The sequence below is a fragment of the Manis pentadactyla genome, chromosome 4 (assembly GCF_030020395.1).
Source record: "Manis pentadactyla isolate mManPen7 chromosome 4, mManPen7.hap1, whole genome shotgun sequence".
NCBI lineage: Eukaryota > Metazoa > Chordata > Mammalia > Pholidota > Manidae > Manis > Manis pentadactyla.
The window spans coordinates 95,383,565-95,404,020 of record NC_080022.1 but is presented as its reverse complement, the minus strand read 5'-3'; the positions used below and the strand labels follow the sequence as shown (position 1 = coordinate 95,404,020).

The following is a 20,456-nucleotide window of genomic DNA, read 5'->3' as shown; positions in this document are numbered from 1 at the left end:
TCCCACGCAGACGCTTCAAAAATGAAAGCGCTAGGTGCTAGTGTCTCAAAAATCAGTAAAACTTTATTCGCTTCCAATCTTTCGCCATTAACAGAAAACTGGAGAAAGCAAAAATGTTTTGTTTACAAAGATAAATGGCCTCTTCACCCAGAGATCAAAACCTCAAATGACAACGGGGAAGATAAAAGCACCCTCCCCGACATCCCCTGAGCTGACCCTTGTCATTTCAGACAAAACCTTCAGTCTGCTGGCCAGTGACCTTGTATGGGGCCAATTCAAGATACGGGTCAAGAAATCAGACCAATCCGTTACCGTGATAAAAAGTCGAACAAAATCTACACCAAGGGTCAAGTGCCTGTATTTTACAGGACACAGGAACCAGGCGGCTTATAAAAAAAACAAGATTCATTTCAGGCACAACTTTTTTATTTTTTTTGTTTTGTTTTGAAATCAGTAAAAGAAACTGGGTCCTAGAAGCTGCAGTGATCTAAGCAGCAGCAAGTTTGTGCATTCATCCCTTTTTGTTTAAATACGATTAAATTATCACACTGCTGGCACACCTCATTTGCATGAAATTCTGCACCATACATACTAATTGTAGTAAAGTTACAGCCCCCCACCCCCGTCCCAGGAAGAAAAACTACTCTGGAAGATAATTTTCATTTAAATCTAACCAAACTTCGTTAAGTGGACTGTGACAGGATTATAAATGATATGAAAAATAACATTTTAACATTTGGCCATCAACTTAAGGAAATGGTTTGCCTATACAGATTTTTTATGATTTTAATATAGTCTACCCTCATATGGTCCTCAGAATTAAAGCATAATGAACAGGAAAGAAAAAATAATGCAACTGAGTGTTAAGGCAGAACATTTTGCCAGAAGTAATGAAGGTAGAGTATATACTAAATATCAAGTGCAGAATTTCATAGGGCCAACAAGGTAAATCTATATTTCTCACTTACACAGGCGAAGTGGATCTCGCAATTACCAGTTGCATTAGATGCACCAAATAAAGCTCCTAAAATTGATACTATAAGGCGCCACCTTAAGTTTTCCAGGTTGCAACTGTGCATAATTTTAAAATGTTTCTTTTTTAAATTTATTTATTTTTAAACATAACACGAGGAAGGTGTTAAAACTGGTGTAATAGCTCAATAGACTAAGTATTCCAGATTTTGGGAGGGATGAAGAGGGAGATATTTAGAACCCTTCACCAGAATCCCCCCATCTTGATCATAGTGGATTAATGATGTGCTTTGTGGATGTGGTTAGTCAATGACACCAGCTTGACGGATCTTTCTTTCTGCACCAAATCCCTGTGAAGAAACAGAATTGCACTTAATGAGTTGGGTGCATATCAATCAGTACATTAACAATTCCTTTTAAATCATCTTCACCACCACCAATTCTTTCTCAGAGGAGGAAATCTACAGTAAGCCCTCCAGATCTATGTTCAAAGTATCAGGAAAACAAAGAAATGTGTTTCTTACTGTAAGCAACCATTATGTTAGGGTTTGAATCAATATCCAGGAGTCCTAACTAGTTATAACCAACACGGTAGCTCCTTGCTTTATTAAGCTCTCTGAGCTATGTTGACACAGTACCTCAAGCAGTATGTTGGTCTGTCATCTACCACCCCTCCCCCAAACCTTCTATTCTGCGCCCTCATACCATTGAGTTATCTGGTCCCCTTGGCTGACGAAGAACCATTAGGCGAGGAGCACTGGCGTCATCCAGGGTAATGTTCTTTAAGCGATTGACCAACCTATCAGGTCGCGGAGCTGCAACAGCCTTGGGGCCCTCGCTGAAACAAAATCAAGATGTGAAAGCAAGCAACACTTTGGTGGGAAAAAACCAAGAACTTGCAAGAGTGTGTTTTTTACCTAACTACCCAAATGACTAAGTCTAATGAAGAAGGGACTCTTGTCTCATCTAGCCAGCCAACTAGCAAGACAGGACAGACAAGTTTATGTTTTACTCCCAACTCAAGGTTTAGACTGCATAGAAACTAGAAGCAGCATTTTGGTGAGGGTCATTCCTAGGCTGGTCTACAATCAAAAAAGCCAGGTCCACAGATATCTAAAACAAAGTAGCAGTTGTGAAAAACCTTAGAAAAATTAAATGAAATACAGTTATTTCCTGACTACCAGCTCCTCTCCAGATAACAATGTTACTGATTAAAAACAAAACAAAACACAGATCCAGAATCAATAAAATTATAAAGTTAGAATTTGAAACAGCATATAACCTAGAAATGGCTTAATGTTAGAACTAAGTAAGAATACTTTAAAAACAAGTACTACACAATGTTTTCATATTTAAGATTTTATAGTAAGTACCCAATGATGTTTCATTAGCCTAGCATTAATGAGGCTTAGTTTGGACAGTGAAGAACCAGAGGTAAAAGGGATATATATCACGTATGAAGAAAAAAAAAAACAAGTGGTAGAAGAGGATTTAAAAAAATGCAGCAATAGAAAGTGAAGAAATGTGATGTGATGAAGCAGAGATTACAGAAGAGACAGAACAGGGAGGTTACTAACCCAACAGCAAAAACTCACCAGACTCGCCAAACATTACAAGCACTGCACTTGCCAGTACGCTGATTAAGAATCACAGAGAATTCCACCTCATCTCCTGCCTGTAGCTCAATGCCATCCTGAACTTCTTTCACATGGAAAAAGAGCTTCTTGCTATCTCCTACTTCATAATTAATGAAGCCAAACTGAAATTGAAAAAAAGAACAACAAAAAAACAATAGCTTAAGAGAGGACCTATCACACACAGAGGATAAAAGCACCTCACTTTCAATGAAGCACAATGCCTGACCATAACCAGAAGGGAATTTACAAAACATGGCATTAATGCTGATGTTTCAGTTCTATCAACTAACAGCAGGAGTCTGCAAAACTTGTCAGGGAAGAGATACATCTTTGAAATCACTATCATTCACTCTGTCACAACTGATAAAGGCTATCTTGTGTCTTTCATGTATTACATGAACCATATTTTTTAATTAAACAAAATCATCAGGGAGCTGTTATTTATATATATAGTTGTTTTGACCCTTCTACAATTAAGTTGGCTTATGGTATTATAAGAAACAACTATACAAAATAATACACTGATACTGAAAAATGTCCTGAGAATGCACAAGGAGTTCCTGGAGACCTTTGTACCAGGAATAGTTGTGTTTGCCCTAAGCTTATTTTATGAACACTTCTATGTGATTTCGTTCTATGTGGTCTACAAAAGCAGCTCTGAGCTAAATAAATACACAAAACCTCATGGTCTTTCTCTTTGGGAAATCTTACTCCATACTTATTATCTGCTCACCATATAATGTTAGTTACCAATACTTTTTTTTTTTTGCTAATACTGTCACTTCTTTTCATGTGGTTTTCTTCATATTTTTATAAACTACCTTAAGTCGCTGAAAAAAGGGTAAAGAAAAAATAAATAACATTTGGTAGTTGTGGTGGTAGTTCCCCCTTGGCTGAAATAATTTTAAGGTTTTGGTTACTATTTGGTTACCAACTCATAAAAAGATCAAATTCAGATCCAGACACTACCACTTACTCACCTGATCTTTCACACACTCCACTGTGGCCCTACGCAGGGGTGTAATGTTGTAGGCCATAGTCTGTGCATTTTGCCCCAGGACACACAACTGGAACTTGACACTCTCCCCTTTCTGCAGGCAATCCCCTTTGTTGGCCATCCCAACTATGCCAAATGGATAGACTTCACCTTTCATATCCCCTGTAAAGAGAAAAGGGTTCTGAGTCCGAAAGCTAGTATTTCACAAAGCCCTCTGCTTAATAAGTTTCTAAGTTGCTAACAATGCATTGTGTCCCCTAAAAAGATCTTTAGTACTTGAGACGTTCTACTTTAAAAGCTTTAATGAAATCCTAAGTGCTAAATACTACAATGAAAGCAAATGAGAACTTGTAGCTCATTATTACCTTACTAGCTGCCAATGTGCAGTTTTAAACCACATTTATGAAATTAAAAATAACACTATTACTCACAATCCCACTACCTAATATGTGGGTTTTTAAAGCACTACGTGTTGCTAATATGACTCACTGGATTATTATCTCCCAAGTTCACAATATGAGACAGTCAGTCAGAAATATTTCTGACCCCAACCCAACTGGACATTAAATCAGCCAGGTATCAGCAAAATCTATGTAGATAAATTTCTTTGGCATTCGACCTCCTTTCTTAAAATGATGCTCTGATGGGGGCTCCTTCAAAGTAATAGGCACCTTTCTTCTAAATCACCTTTCTTAAAGGACCAGATGTAAATATTTTAGGCTTGTATGTCTGTCACTGGTCTCTATCAACACCAACTCAACTGTGCTGTTGTAGTGAGAAAACAATCAAAGACAATATGTAAACGAATGGTCATGGCTGTGTCTCAAGAAAACTTTATTTACAAAACCAAGTCACCGTATTTGCTGAGTTCTACTCTTGAGTAAAAAGTTGGCTGTAGGCTATGGATAAAAACTGGACAAAAGAGTTTAGTTGCTTATCTAGTTCACTTAGATGGTTAATCCACTGCATTAACGGAAGTGGGGAAGAGGAGAAAAACATCACATGGAAGGAGAAGCTTCAGAGTGTTCAACCATTCTCTTGATGATTATAGGGGTTAAGTGAAGATTTTCTTGTCAAACATACAGGAACCAAAACTTAAGAGGATAGATTTCAAACACATCAAGTCGTGCAAAAGGACTAGAAGCAGCTGGTCTGATGCAGTGATACTAGTAACTACCATTTATTGTATTATAGAAGCCTATATAGAGGTAGTTACAATTATACTGATGATTCATACTTAATCTTCATAGAACCTTTTGAGGTTGGAGATACTATTGTACTTTTAAAGATGAAGACTAAGCTAGAGAAGATTTAAGTAATTTGTCCAAGGTTATACTGCCAGGAAGTGAAAGAGTTGGTGTTCAGATCTAGGTCTACCTGACTCCAAATACCATGGTCTTATTAAGTTACAGTTGTGGTCCTAAATAAAGGAGATGTTCTCACCACCAAACAGGAAAATGTGACCTAAGTCCCAGAAAACTCTAGTCTTAGAGATTGCAGAAAAGTTTCCTTTTCCACAAAATCCATGCTTTGGACTATATGCTATACCCAGTTTTTATGAGTAAGTGGATTGGGGGTTGCACATGTGAGAGGAAGTAAAAGTGGCACATTACAGAGGAAGAAGGGCAATTTACCATTATCTCGGTAAGTTAAAGCTAGTTGCTCATTTAGGAGTATAGTGTCATCAGGGCATTAAAAGACTGGATTTGCTATAAAATCAATTCATCTTTGGAGGGTGTGTGTGTGAATGCGTGTGGGAGGATAATGGTTCTGTGTAAAACAAATTTCTAAGAACCTCATGTGGTTAAAAGAACGTGTTATCAAGGTTCATTTCCTTCTCTCAAATGACCTGCGCTTTCCCTCTTTATGTTCTAAGATTTCTGGATGACAGAAGTTTATTCTCTTTGAGAGCCAACCTATCATCTTTTGTTGGAATTTCAAATCCTATCAACTCCATCATTAGAGTAATTAATTGAGTTATACTAATCATCCAATGTTTCCTACTATCATTGCTATTACAAACTTATTTTACACACAAAGTTGGTCTTCCTGGTGGTACCTTTTGGGGATAAGGAGTGGCACAGCACCAGAACTCAGGAAGTTATTAAAGATGGGGAAAAAAGCAGAAAATGAAAAATAAAGGGAGCCTTGACTAGAGGTTAACAGTAGGATCCCCATGGCTATTAAGACACATTGTAAACATTTACAAGAAGCTAAATGTTTATTATAGAATCAAATACTTAGAAATTTGTTAATATTGATAATACATAGTGAATAATAGAGGAAAATTGTAGGCTGCACTTAAACCCAGCCAATTGTGAATATTTAATCACACACACATACTATTTGTAGCTGAGATTTTGTTGTTAGCTGCTCACCCATCAGTCATATAAAAACCAAGGATGGGGGAAAATCATTTTTTAAGGAATCTGAAAACAACTGGAACAAATACCATCAGATTTTTTAATCTTTTAAGTACTCATCTTAAGGTAAGGCAGATTTCAAACAATGTGATAGGGGTGTTCCTACCTTCCTCCACAATCTCAATCATTCCTTGGTATTCAGTTTGTGTTGGATCAACACTCCTCAAGGGACGAATGACTTTACCAGAGTAGATAGTGGGATCAGCTTCCTCAGTTATGCCATTCACTACAAAACAAAAGATACACACCTCTCAACACTTTTCTTTAAACTCTATCCTACAGGAAAAAAGTAAAAATCATCAAAACAAATGCTAACAGAATAAATGTTAACATTAATCCTATGTTAGTGTAAATAGGATGATGGCTGGTTGCATCCTATTGAAATACTTCTAAACTATCATTAAAATAAAGTTAATTTGCTTAAGGAATTACCAAATATTTATATTTAAAACATGTCTTGATCGCTCACCTTTGCCTGGTGACCAAATACCATCTTTTTAGCGAGAACTTCTCTGGTCTCTAAAATTGCAACCCCAATACTTGTGTATTTCCCTTCATCTTAATAATGTTATTACTATTTTTCTAAACATACTACATACAATATTTTGCTCATCCTGTCTGCCTGTACTTTCCACTAAAAAAATGAACTGAATGAGGGCAGGGATTTATTTATCTGATTTCTTCACTGCTGTGCCCCCCAGTATCTGAAACACAGAATGCACTTAGGATATTTACTGAATTGAAATGAACATAGTTAGGTGTCATTTCTCTGGTCTCATAAAGAGATTGTGTTACTTGGGGAGTTTAGATGAAAGCCAAATGCAAGGTGCAGTTCTTTTAAAAGTTGGAGATCCTAAACAGCAATGATTTTAAGTTCCCATTATTTTTCCCCTTTAAACTCACTCTTCTCCAAAACATTTTAAATTAAGATATGATGGGGAAGGCATTCCTCTCACCATCCCCAAGGAGACTTTTATCTTGGGTTTTGCTGTTTTGTTTTTTAAAGAAAGAAATGTATAGAATTAAAAAGTAAACTTAAAGCAAATGACTTTAAACATTTAGAACAGTGGTTCTCAAACATCAGTGTACATCAGAATCACATGAAAGATTTGTTAAAACAGACGGCCCATCCCAGACTTTGAGGCGGTCTTGGGTGGAGCCAGAGAACTTTTTTTCTAACAAGTGGCGAGGTGACTTAGGATATGGGGGATCACACCTAGAGGACCACTGACCTAGAACAATTGTGTTTCTGCTCCCTTTCTCACCCTATCCCTCATCTCCCTCCCAAAGCATACGCTGAATAAGTAGAAGTCGCAGTTCATTACCGGAGTGTGTTTTGTTCACTTTTTCTGCACTGACTTTGTTGCCTTTGCCTTTGGACAAGCTGTACTCGACCATGTCCCCCAGTTCCAGGCTATCAACATCACCAGAGAACTCACTAGGGGGAAAGGAAATGACATTTGCAGTTACCATAAACATCAATAGTAGCACGTATTCTTCTGTAATAACATTCATGATGTGCTTACTTATTTAGGCTGGACACTGTTTTAAGCATATTGTATGTACTGACTTAATCCTCAGAAATACACTATAAAGAGGTACCATCAGCCCCAGCTTTAAGATAATGAAACAGCTATCAGGAGATTAATTTTATTTGATATAAGTTACATAAATAATATTAAACCTAAACTGTCCAGTTCTAAGAGCCCATGCTCTTAAACACTATGCTGTATTGTAATACCAAATCAAATTTACAATTCTCTGGTGTAACATATAAAATGATATTCTTTCACGGAAGCAGAACATTTCCTATCCAATGTTCAAAGCAAGCACAGGCCTTTCCGTATCACTTGGCCACACGTTCTCTACATAGAAGCAGATGATTAATTTTAGTTTATACTGTGCCGTAATTTTACCAGTATGAAAGTTGGGATAAGAAAATATATAACCGATCAACAATACTAAATGTTTTTAACTCCAAAACCAAAGAGTGAGCAGTTAAGCTCTAAGTTTCTAAAAGGTATTCCTCACCTGTAATGGAAAAAGATTTCCTTATCATGATTAGCTGTTTCAATAAATCCAAAATTATCCTTCAGAGTCGCCACATAACCCAAGAGCCTCTTGGAGTTGCAATTACGACCTAGAAGTCGCACACAAGTTGCAATCTGCTGCCCAGGCCTTTGTTTGTCACTAATACTAAATTCAACCTGTAAAAAGTAAGTATGTTCATTAATACCATGTTATTTCCACACAAGTTCATTAACTCTGACCCACAACTCCCTCAGACTATGCTTTCCACTCTAAATGTCCTTTGTAAATATTTTGATGGAACAGGTTTTCACCAAAACTAACACTTCTGTGTTTCATTCCACTTTTTTTCACAAAGGATTAAGTTTTGTTCCCCACTGCGTGCTCTTTATAGATCCAAAAGGAGGGCTATCAGAAAAACAAAGATACTATGTATGACAAAAATGAACAGCAATGTAAAAATCTTTGGTGTTTTTACTCTGAAAATGTTTCAGTGACTGTTTTATCTTTCTAACCAATATTATTAATTTTATCTAAACTAAGTGATTTAGGCATAGCTTATCTAATGCTTACTGACTCAAAAAGCATTAACAAAGAGCATGCTAGACCCTGTTCTGAGTAAGACGCTTTTAAATAGGAAGATGTTCATATATTTAACTCATAAGCAGTAAACTTTTTAAGCAAAACTTCATCAATCAACCATTTTGCAGAATTTATGATTAAGATGACAACCTTTAACTATGCCCTTCTCAAATAAGCAGAATTATCTTGCCTTGTCTCCTATTTGAGGAGAAGTAGATCCTTCTACATCCTTGGCTTGAAAAGCAATAGTCAGCTTTACTCCACAATCATCATAAGTAATAATACCATCCTCAGCCTCCTAAAGGAAGAGACACCAAGAATCAAGAACAAAAAAGCAGTGAGTTAACTATGGTTTTCGAAGACCCTTGGGTCAAAGAATTGGCACAGTGGTAGAAACTTCCTATTCCCGTGTTCTGTAACAATAACAGATTTTTTAATGAATAAAAAGGTGGTTTGGATTTAACCCATGATTTAATCTGCTATAACTGGGTCTTTTAAGTCTTAAGAATCTAGTTTTTGCTGCTAAGGGGAGGCTTAATGAATATTCACAACACACCCATTTTATGTTTCTCATAGCCAATTGGAAATCAGACTAGGCATGTATTTTCAACCAGGTGGAAATTCTGTACAGCAAGAAGTTTCTGTTATCACCTACTTTGAATTTGTCACAGTACCTCAAAGTGTTTTTGCTCACAATGTTAATCAATGTATTTACCAATGCATGAGAATTTAATCTGGTATTGATCTGGCAGGATTCAAAGCATTTGATATGCAAGTAGGTGATTAAGTTATGATACACCAGTGCTTCCACAAGAACATTTAAATCACTCAATATGAGATTAGTTCTTCAAAAGACCTTAAGAAATTTCAGGTACATCATATAGAACCACACAATTACACTGTACAGCAACTACATAATTTATACTGTTTCTATGATTTCAACTATTATTTCTATGGGAATTAATGCCCATAACCCCTCATCTAGCTCTGACTCCTTTCCTAAACTCCAGAACTCATTACCAACTATTAATATTCAAAACCAATTAATTTCTACTCCTCTATCATTTATACTCCTCCTGTAACTGCTATATAGTATTTAACGAACATTTACAATGTACTAGAAATTACGTTAGGCACTTTGTATTATCAAATTGAAGTACGACGAAAACATCTCCACAGCTACTCTCCTCATTTTACAAGTTAGGAACATCTTAGATGTTACAATAAACTTGACCAACTTTACAGCCAGCACAAAATGGTGCTAAGGATTTGTTTAAGTAAAGAGTGATTCATCCTAGTGAATTCAGGTCTGACTCCAATGGCATCAACTCTTTTGGAAGTCAACCAAAATCTTAGCATTCAGTTTTCCTCTCAACTCTTTCTACCCATTAACCTCAATATCCAGTCAATATCTGACAATATTATATACTAAGGATATTATAGATAAGACAATCTTTGCTCACAAGAGCCTGGTCTAATAGATTCATAAACAGGTTAAGTGTAAAACACTTTAATAAGCACATTCACAGAATTATAGGATAGGATACAGCGTTGGCCTAGAGAAAAATAATGAAAGAGCAGGTAGTCTCACACAAAGGCTGTCTTGATCAAGACAGTTCTGCCACAGACATTTGGGAAGCAGGACATTGATTTCAAGAGCTAAAAGTCTTTAGGAATAAGTCCCAGTGAATTTTCCTTTTATTGTTAATAGCACATCTCTCGCTTCTTAAATTCCTACTAGGGCCCAGGCACTGTGAGGGCTTTTGAAACAAAACAGAAGACAATCATTTTTTAAGTTTATAAACTAAAGCTCAGAAGCAAAGTGATTTCCCAAGCTGCAAAGCAAGTGGTAATAAGATGCTATCCCTGCTCTTCCAGGTTACTAAGTAGTTACACTTCTAAAATTACATTACTTTCTTATGTCTATACCCATTACCTCTGTCCCTAGTTCAAGGACTATCTGAAACTATTAATTTCCTCACCAGTGTCTTCATATTTTCTTTTTCTCCACCCACATTTAGGGTTCATATTATTGGCACTATCTTCCTGAAGTACACACTTGATGTCACTCTCCAACAAAAAAATATTTTTCTGAGTATAGAACAAGGTCTCCTTAGACCAGCAATCAACATCTTCTCAATCTAGCTGCATCCTGATTTTTCCTTATTTCCCCAACGCATCCCCACCAAAGAAAAAGAAACCCCATTTTCCTGTCAAACTATGCTTTCTAAACAAACACTAATTGTTTTTCTCACCTACCTCTCCTCTGTGAGATGTCCTTCTCTCCCCTACTTATCTTCACCTATTAAATGTTACTGTCTTAGTGAAACCATCCCAGATACTGCCGGTTTAGGACTGATTTTCACTAGAACTCTCTCACTGACCTTTATGGCAACATTATATTCTTAATGAATTTGTTTCTATGCAACTCTCAATTTGTTATTTACTTGACAGAAAAAGCCATCTTAGACATCTTTGTATTTCCTATACAATGGACTTTTCATTAAATGGAGTTCAAATATGTGAACTGAGTATATCCAGATTTCAAAGTCTTAAACTGCCTAGAAGTACTATCATTTTAGATGAGCAGTTCTCAGTTGGGGGTGATCTGGGGGATATCTGGCAGCATCTGGAAACATCTGGCTGTCACACATTGGACTCTAATGGGTAAAGGCCAGGGATGCTGCTAAATACCCCACAATACACACAACAGCTACCCTCTCGGCTCTCCTAAACAATCACCCAGCCCAAAATGTCAGTAATGCAGAGGCTAAACCACCTTGATTTACATTAGTTCACTGTTAATATTGCAGGGAATTCTGAAAGAGACAACACTCTATCACTATGTGGACAGTGGTTGCCTTCAAGCAGAACAGGAATAAAGAGCAACAGAAATCATTTTGATCATGTGAAGCTTACCTTTTCTTTGCCTTTATTTGGGCTAGTGGTTTTAAGATTGGAAAAAGTGGCTTCTTTTTCTACAGTGCCCAGAAAACGATGATCTGAATGGGAATGGAATGAAACTGTGCCCTTGGGAAGTTTTTTAATCCTAATAGCATGATTTCTTTGGGCAGAGAGCATATCCTACAAATGATAAACAAAAGTAACTTTAAACTGAGTTAAGAGAGCATCAAGAAAACACCCCATGCTTTTCTCAGAAAACTACTCACAGGAACCACAGTAAACTCTACTTCATCTGCAATATGGAGCTGGTTCCCATCCAGAATTTCACTGAAGTGGAAGAACATACGAGCATCACGATCCACACACTTGATGAAACCAAAACCATCTCTCATGGCGGCAATTACACCCTGAAACCCAAATAATATTTTCACTAGCTGTGAAAGCTTGTCAAAGCAACAATATTTAAGTCTGGAAGCATCGCCAAGTTAAATTCGTTAGGAATTCTCTGTATTAATGACCGAGACCCACATTCTGTATCCACATTTTAATTTTTCCATTTAAATACAAATTCATTGCTTTCTTAGTAAATTAACCTCTAAGCAATTGTCTGATACTCCCCAGATGCTCTTTACCCAATATGCCCTAGTGCATAAAAGTTATACCTGAATGTAAACACATGCACACAATGTATTCCACTTCATTCTGAATTCTGTGAACTGGGTAGTATTATCCAGTTTTGTTTAAGATGAGGATGGGTAGTATTATCCAGTTTTGTTTAAGATGAGGAAATTGAGGCCGAGAGAGGTAAAGCAATTTGTACAAAGCACACAGCTGGTAAGTGGCAGGAACCAGGATTTTAAACAAGGCCCAAGCTTTATGACAACATAACTTCCAGGAATTAAAACAGTCTACATATCAGTATGTCAAATAATTCAAGTCACCCAAAGGCAGCTCTCTAGTCTCTACTTCAAAAGTTTTACTTGAGTTTAGGCGCAGGAAGGACTTAAATTTCGGTCTTAGAGTAAAATACAGGAAATTCTTTGCTCATCTTTTTTTTTTCCTTCTTACTAAGTTATCGGAGCTCACAGGGCATTATATCCAGAGTAACTGGCAGGTACAGAAACATCTACTAAAACACAATTATCATCAACCTACCAATGACTTACATATTGCTTATTTACATAATACAAAAATGATTATTCTATAACCAATTTTGAATGCAGTCTGAATATTCTGACATTTAATATTACTAAAATCCTGATGGCAGCCAAGCTACTCAACAATGCACTCCATATTAAAGCAAAAGATATCCTACTTGAGTTGCTTTTTTTAATGACACATTGGGGTCTCAAAATTTTCAAGTTAAAAGCACACTGCAAGCGTCAAACAAGATCAGTTCGCCAAAGGTAAAGGTTAAAAAAAAGCCACAAGAAGCTTAAATTTTCATTTAAAGTAGCTAATTCCACTGGTAACAATTCTGAGAAATACTGTAAAGATATTATCACCCAAACAGAATTAAATTGTAACACATCTGAGAAAATTAGTTCATGAAAACTGAGCTTGTAGAACATGTTTGGAAGACAATTCTGGTATATGTCACTCCTAGACATAAAACCAGCAAGAAGAATTTGCAAAGTCCTGCTGTAACGGCAAAAGAAACAAAACCTACTTAACTTTGAGTTAGTATTTAGTAAACATCTATGAAATAATTTGGGAAAATCTACTTTGACAATGATGGGCTTGAATATTCTCACTCTTCATATTTAAGGAACAATCACTGACTAAAGACCTCAGGACTCATCCTTCCAGGCTTTCATTCTAAAACTTTTTCACATCTACTTAAAGATAACTGGCAGAGCTAAATGTCAAACCCAGACTGTCTCAGATGTCTTATGTTCTTAATCACTTTAACAAGGTATTGCCCAACATCATCACTAACTTAAAAAATTCTAAATATAGTACTATGAACTAAAATATAACACTGTCCCCCCACTCCCCCAATATTGGATACATACCTAAGACTATCCAACACTTACCATTTCTCTGGCTTCACTAGTAAACTGAAATGTATTTGATAGAACTTCTATGTTGGTTGCTCGTTCTAATTTGTCACGTCGGTCTGTTGAAATATTAAACCTGACATGGTCACCCTCTAGTAGGGTCACCTTGGATTTTGTATCTTTGTCTCCAAAGGGAAGTTCTTTAGGGATCACAAAGTCAACTTTGATGCGTCCTGGTAATGGGTCGTTCTGATGAGAAGGAAAAGCTATTTTAGCTGGAGATGTGTCATCCTTTCTAGTTCTAAGTCAAACAAGAAGAACATGTACCAAACCCACGTTATTTATAATAGTTCCCTAAAGGGAAAAAAGGTTCACAACGTAAGACCAATCTGAAAGCTTTGTGTTCTGTGGTTACATGATACAACCATAAAATCACAACACTAAATTAAGATCCTCCCACACAAAACAAATGGTGGGGGTGGATGGATGGATACAAATGCCCACTGAAATTGTTTTTTCCCAAATTAACCATCATTTCTTCTTTTTCCCCCCTTTCTTTTTATCATTCAATAGAACAAAACCAAAAGACCCATATTCATGGACATCAATGATTTCTCATTTAATTAACATATTCCAGAAATATTTAATTGTCCCGCTATCAATTACATTAATGAATGGAATGAAATGTCCATATACCATATTATTCTATACTGATGAGGCAAAAGAAGACTCTATTGAAAAAGATTGTTTACCTGGTTTTTACTGGGTACTTTTGGGATAACTTTGGTTACAGTTCCTTCAAAATGTTCAATGCTGATGTCTTCAAAAATAACTGTTCCTTGAGGCAATAGTCTCACATCTGTTGCAACTTCTTTACCCTAAATCAGGAGGGAGTGTGGGGGTGGGGGTGGAAACCACGTAATTTTGTATTCCCTAAAAATGTAATTCACTACTGATCTTAAAAGAAGGCCAAAGATTTAGTTAACTATCTTACATTTCTGTCTTTGATTGTGAATTCCACATCATCTCCAGGCTGTAAAGTCTCTAAGTCACCCTTAAATTCACTATAGTGAAAGAATATCTCTTTTACAACATCTCCTCTTTCAATAAAGCCAAATGCCTCCTAAAAACAAACAAAAACCAAGAAGTAACAAGAACATTATGTACTACTCAATGTAAATATTTATGAGTATAATGTATAATCAATAAGCCTTTCATAAATTATACTAGAATGGAAACAATGTATTTGGTGTAGTTCAATATTATCAATTAAATGGCCCATTTTAAAGAACAGAATAAATGAGTAACAACCAAGGAATTTTAAGAGATTATTTTGAGGTTAACAGTGAAATATTTGTAAAGACACAGAGTAGAAACAAAAGGCTTGGGTTTGAAGTATAAAAGACATAAAGTAGTCAAAGAAAAAACTCAAATTTTCTCAAATTTGATGATACTTACCTTCATGGCACAAACTACTCCCTGACAGCGGGCTTGTTTCTTTTTCAACAGCATTATGTTACGAGCACTTACAGCACCAGTACTAGAAAGGAATAATTGGGTGGGGATGGGGAGATCAAAGAAGGATATAAAATGCATTGACTTGGTTAGATATGATGAGTCTAGAGGAACAACAGTTTTCTGAGGCCTGAAGAATTCAATGCCATCATTAAGAGCAAATGTTAAGGTTTATGACCCAATTCTTTTCATATGGCTTCACACACAAAGGACTTTTGCTCCAACTCCCTAGCCTTCTTAATTGGGCACACATCATTTTTTTCTTGAACTGTTAAATAAACACCATGTCTACCCTATGCTTTTCTATTCAACAGAAGAAATAAGGCTGCAAACTGTATGCAACTAAAGTTGGCGAATACTCAAGTTTCAGGAAGGTCATGCATTGAACACCTGAAGTCTTATGTGCGGCACACAAAGGTACTGCGGATAGAGAGATTAATAAGATATGGTCCCTGTTTACAATGCGTGATGAATTTAGCTATTCCAACCATTATTTCTGATTAAATAGCCATAAAAGAAAGCTGAGTAAATGCAGTGATAATAGGAAAGTGATGACATTCTTTTAAAAATAAAGACCTTCACCTTCACTGAAATTAGGTAGAGATACCACATGTTGCTATACTGTCTCCATCTTTGAGTAACAGGAAAGTAAATTTGATTTCATTTTAAAGATAGCACAGACTGTGTAACATGCAGTATTTGCTGGTATAGTTTTTAAGAAGAGGTGCAGACCAAGCAATTGTGTCCCTTAGTTCTTCGACAAATTGTAACCCAATTGTGCTTTTTATTAAAAAAATTTAACAGATTAACTAAGACACTGGAAAAATCCTACTTGCCTTTGCAATTTACTACAGTGAAAAGGCATTAGAGCTAGATTGTGATTTAAGTATCTATTTAAAAGCTGCATAACTTCAGACAAATTGCTTTATGATAATATAACCTCTTTTTACAGGTTAGGCTGTTCTGAGGATTAGTAACTATAGACGAAGGATTTAGTACAAGCACTTGGATCATGTAAGAACTACTTTATAAAGCCCTTTCATTGGCTTCAACCCTCAAACTCAAGCCCTATCTCATAATTTCCTACTTGAGATTAAATAGGCTTTCAGACTGGAATTAGTAACATCCACATCCACAACTCAATATGATTCCTTCTAGAAGTAAAGGCTAATAATTCTGCATATGCTCTTGGAACTTTTCTTTCCTTATGCTACTGCAAAGTGCATTACTAGCACTTTCTCCAACTTCCTATTTTTAACTTCCTTCTGTAATGGTATAAAAATAGTTATTCCCGAGTTTTAACTACTTTCCTTAACTACTAAATGCTAATAAATTTGATAGCTCTATCTCCTGCCCTTAATAGCTGCCTCAGACTTCCACATGCAACAGTAACTTCACTGAGAAATACCCACAGACACCTCAAATTCAAAATGCCAGAATTCTTCTTCTTCTACCCTTAATATTTTCTGCTCTATCTCCTTAGTCCAATTAATGGTACCATCATATGCCTAGCAGCCCAAGCCAGAAACATGGCATTTTGGGACTTCCTTTTCCTTAATTCCAATACACACCTCTTTCTGATCAATTATAAAACTTGATTTTACCTTCTCAATGTGACTTGACTTCTCCACCCAACCACCCCTGGCCAATGTACATTAGGCCTCATCTTTCATATTAGTACTTCTATCACTGCCTCTAGTAGAAAGCATCCCTACTCTCTAAAAAGTCTATCATCTCCACCACTTCCTATGGTCCAGAACAGTTATACTGTTCCATTTAAAACCCTTCAAAGATTCCAATGACTGTGGGAAGTTCAGACTTCATCTTCCTAAGAATCAATTCAAACTTTTGGCCATTTCCCCAAAAATGACTCCCAGAATCCCTAAAAACTTACTTCAAGTACTGCTGCTTTTGCAAAACTTTCACTGACCTCTAGTACATCTCTTTGAAAGCTCTGACCATGTTTTAATTATCTTCCTATTTCTGATAGATACTCTGCACAGTGCCTGTCATAGAACAGACCCTCAAATGCTTAGTTGATGAATGCAAGTTTAAAAGATCATGAAAATTATCCAGATTTACAAGCCAGGTTTTTAACTTGCTTCACATTTCTTATGTAAAAAACAAAAAAAGATTATGTAGGTGGGAAAAAAGAACTTACTGTTTATTGTTATCAATTACAAAGTTTATTTTATCTCCAGTTTCCAGCTGAACATTCCCTTCTACATCTTCAGGGGTGTAAGTCAGATAAAACACTTCCTGTGAATTAATAAGTTATTATCACTATATTGGCAGGATGCACATTCACTGTATACTGTGATTCGTTTTGTTAAATCTCTCTTAAATTGGCATTTTAAGCTAAAGTTCTTAAAATTAAATGCTTTATGAGAAGTACATTGCTTTATTCATTTATAAACACACACTTCCCCTCCATGATGCTGATGACTTCTGCGAGTCCACAGCTGAGCAGCAATCCAACTTCAAAAAAGCTTATACACTTGGAAGCATTTGCCCAGAAACTGTAGTTACATTTCAAAAAAAAACACAATTTTTATATAAGGCATTCCAAACAAAAAAGCTGAAGTTAGTGCTTAAAAGGAACCAGAAAAAAAGATCCCCTCCTCAACCCCCAAAAAAGTGAGTATAAGGAGCATTTTTCCTTAATGTTCTAACTAAGGTCACACTTTTGGGCAAGCTAAGACATTTGGAAGTTTTGTGGATTTTAAAAAAATTTTTGATTAAGCTGCACTCAAAGTCTCTTAGAAACCAAATTTAAAACTGATTTTACCAACTGCAGCTTATGTTTTCTACTTTGAATTGTAAAGTACGCTTATAGATCACATGGTGGATCAGGCAAAGGTTTAAGAAAAATACACAAGTTTACCCCATTACGTTCGTAGCATACACTCCCTGTTGGACTCTGACCCGGGGCAGCTGGAGATTTACTCTCTAAGTTGTGAGGAACAGCGCACACAACCTACCAGTCAAAAAAAAAAAAATTTCCATTGCTAATCATTTCAGGAGCAGCACTGTGCAATATAAACTGAATTTTAATATCCTCTATACTATACATAGGGATGCATTTAATATGATCCACAAGAGGATGTCATGCTGCCATGTTTCAAACTTACAGTACATAAACTGACTGTAAGTATAGACTTAGGGTTATACATAAAAACCCAAATCGAGTCTTGACCGTATTTTTATTTCAGGTCAAGAAATGCCAGTGCTTCTGATATAATTTTAAAATAGTAATCTTTATATGTTATAGCTCTCTTGCGTGCAAACTGAGGAGATGGGGGAAATCTTCCTTTTCTAAAGTGAAAGATATGCAAATGCAGGGCCCTAAGAAAACACAAAACATCAAAGTCACTAACTTGTCCATTGATTCGTTCCTCAGGGAGGATTTCTGGTTTTATCTTCACCAGTTTAACAGCAATGGGTTTCCCAGTCCGCCGGTCAGATGATACTTCAAATTCAACATCATCTAAAATAAAGGAAGTGCTGTGTTTCTGGACTAATTTTGGCAAAATGGTACCTCACTTGAAGCTAAATTTAATGTAGCATTTGAAATGCCTTAGACCACTGACTCTCAAAGTGTGGTTCTTGGACCAGCAGCAGCACCACCTGGGAGCTTAGTAGAAACCAAATTCCCGGACTCCACTCCAGACCTACTCAAAGACAAACTCTGGGCATCAGGTACAGCAACTTGTATTTCAATAAACCTTCCAGTTAATTCTGATACATGTTAATGTTTCAGAGTCACCGCTTCAGACTAAGGTAGCCATCTCTTAGTCTTAATGTCCTCTAAGTTACCATGTCATTCACACATACTGCAAATGAAGTAACATAACCATGACTTTTGACAAGTTTTTTTTTTCACCTCCACCTACCTCAGTTTCCTCATCTGTGAAATGAGGATTAACCAAAATAATGCTTTTGTAGGGTTCAGAATATTTGGTATGCTAAATACTCACATTAACTATTATTCTGACTTTTCTCAAAGATACTTTTCAGACACATTGAGACCTTATAACTTCAGTCCTTTAATAAGCCATGCATTTGTCACATTTAAAAGTGACTTATATGGTGTTAGCCCAGATGATTTTCCAAATAGTCCAAGTGGTGACATTGGAAAAGATTTTTTTTTTTTTTAGGTACTACCAAAAATAATACTTGGTAAAAATCAAAACTAACATTTTCAAAGTTAAATAGTGACTTAAAATCGAATATACAGCTAAATTGTCATTAGGGAGACTAACAATTAAGTCATCCAAGTAACTATTTAAAAAATATCCCAAAATATTTTTTAGCCAATTAGTCTTTCATCATTCAAATAGACTACCCCAAAAGAAATCAGGATTCTGCTAGTTCATATAAACATACTTCAGTAATTGGTACAATTTAAGGGCCAAAACTCAAGAGCAAGTTGATATGCAAAAGAAATTTCATTGTTTTTTATTTTTAAAAAGGAGAACTGACAGATTACCTCCTACTTTTAAGTCCTGCAGGTTGCCATTATACTGTGAACAGTGGAAGAATAGTCTAGCTTGACGTTCTGAACACTGAATAAATCCGTAAGAGGTTAGCAGTTTTTCAATAACCCCCGTTTCACGCAGTGATGCTGAAGTACCATTGGGGTACCCATTGTGTCCATTGTTATGAAGAAGGTTTGGATCAAAGCTCATCTGTTTTAAAAAGAAAACAACTCAATATATACAGATCCGTACAATATCCCCACAGTATAGTAAGTCTGATTAACTAAATCTTTAACAAAGAAAGGCAAAGAAAATGAAGGTAAAATAGGTAAAGAGAAGATCATGGGCTTTTATTATCAAAATGTTAATTTAGCTAATAAAACACTTCAGAGCAAATTGAATTCATGTGGGGAACTGCCCCAATTTATGGTAGAATTTTCACTTACCAGACAAATAGAATTTCTGGAGTTTAGTGTTAAAGGTAAAGCAACCACAAAACTAAAAACTGCCTTTCTGTTAACTTTAAATTACTAAAACAATTTCAGTACAAAGGTTAACAAGTCAAGAGATGGCACCCAAATCAGGACTCCTCTTTACGAAATTTATTAACACCTATTTTTAAATTTAAGCAATCGTTAATATTATTTGGTAAGCCATGCATCTTAAAGGCAATTTTTTCAGTAGAGGTTAAAACAGTAAAAGAAACTTTCTATATATTGTACTTATTTCAAAATAGAAAATACCAAGAATAATGCATGCTTAGGTTTTAATAATGGAAGACAACCCAAAATAATGAGTTAGAAAATAAGCATTTTCTGAGACAAAACTCCAAAATCACAAAAGCTCATCAATTCTAACAATGTTTAATCATTTCACAAGTACATTTAAGTAAATCTTTTCACATGCTTCAGACATTGATG

The 20,456-nt window shown here is 35.9% G+C and overlaps 1 protein-coding gene across 4 annotated transcripts in view; it reads right to left on the bottom strand.

Moving 5' to 3' along the window:
• Positions 1-38: 38 nt before the first annotated feature.
• Positions 39-20,456, bottom strand: part of CSDE1 (cold shock domain containing E1) — a 36,006-nt gene continuing 15,588 nt past the window's right edge. For 3 of the 4 annotated variants that reach the window (XM_036923360.2, XM_036923361.2, XM_057500509.1), the window contains 18 exons: positions 19,548-19,746; positions 18,436-18,545; positions 17,943-18,035; positions 17,220-17,317; positions 15,002-15,083; positions 14,538-14,666; positions 14,296-14,421; positions 13,580-13,792; positions 11,810-11,950; positions 11,559-11,723; positions 8,830-8,937; positions 8,061-8,236; positions 7,355-7,467; positions 6,136-6,255; positions 3,590-3,768; positions 2,568-2,731; positions 1,678-1,810; positions 39-1,322 (listed from right to left, as the gene is read on the bottom strand). In XM_036923360.2, coding sequence (XP_036779255.1) covers positions 1,275-1,322; positions 1,678-1,810; positions 2,568-2,731; positions 3,590-3,768; positions 6,136-6,255; positions 7,355-7,467; positions 8,061-8,236; positions 8,830-8,937; positions 11,559-11,723; positions 11,810-11,950; positions 13,580-13,792; positions 14,296-14,421; positions 14,538-14,666; positions 15,002-15,083; positions 17,220-17,317; positions 17,943-18,035; positions 18,436-18,545; positions 19,548-19,746 — 2,397 coding nt within the window. In that variant the 3' untranslated portion in view covers positions 39-1,274. The remainder of the gene's footprint in view (positions 1,323-1,677; positions 1,811-2,567; positions 2,732-3,589; positions 3,769-6,135; positions 6,256-7,354; positions 7,468-8,060; positions 8,237-8,829; positions 8,938-11,558; positions 11,724-11,809; positions 11,951-13,579; positions 13,793-14,295; positions 14,422-14,537; positions 14,667-15,001; positions 15,084-17,219; positions 17,318-17,942; positions 18,036-18,435; positions 18,546-19,547; positions 19,747-20,456) is intronic. The other variant, XM_057500508.1, reaches the window with a different exon arrangement.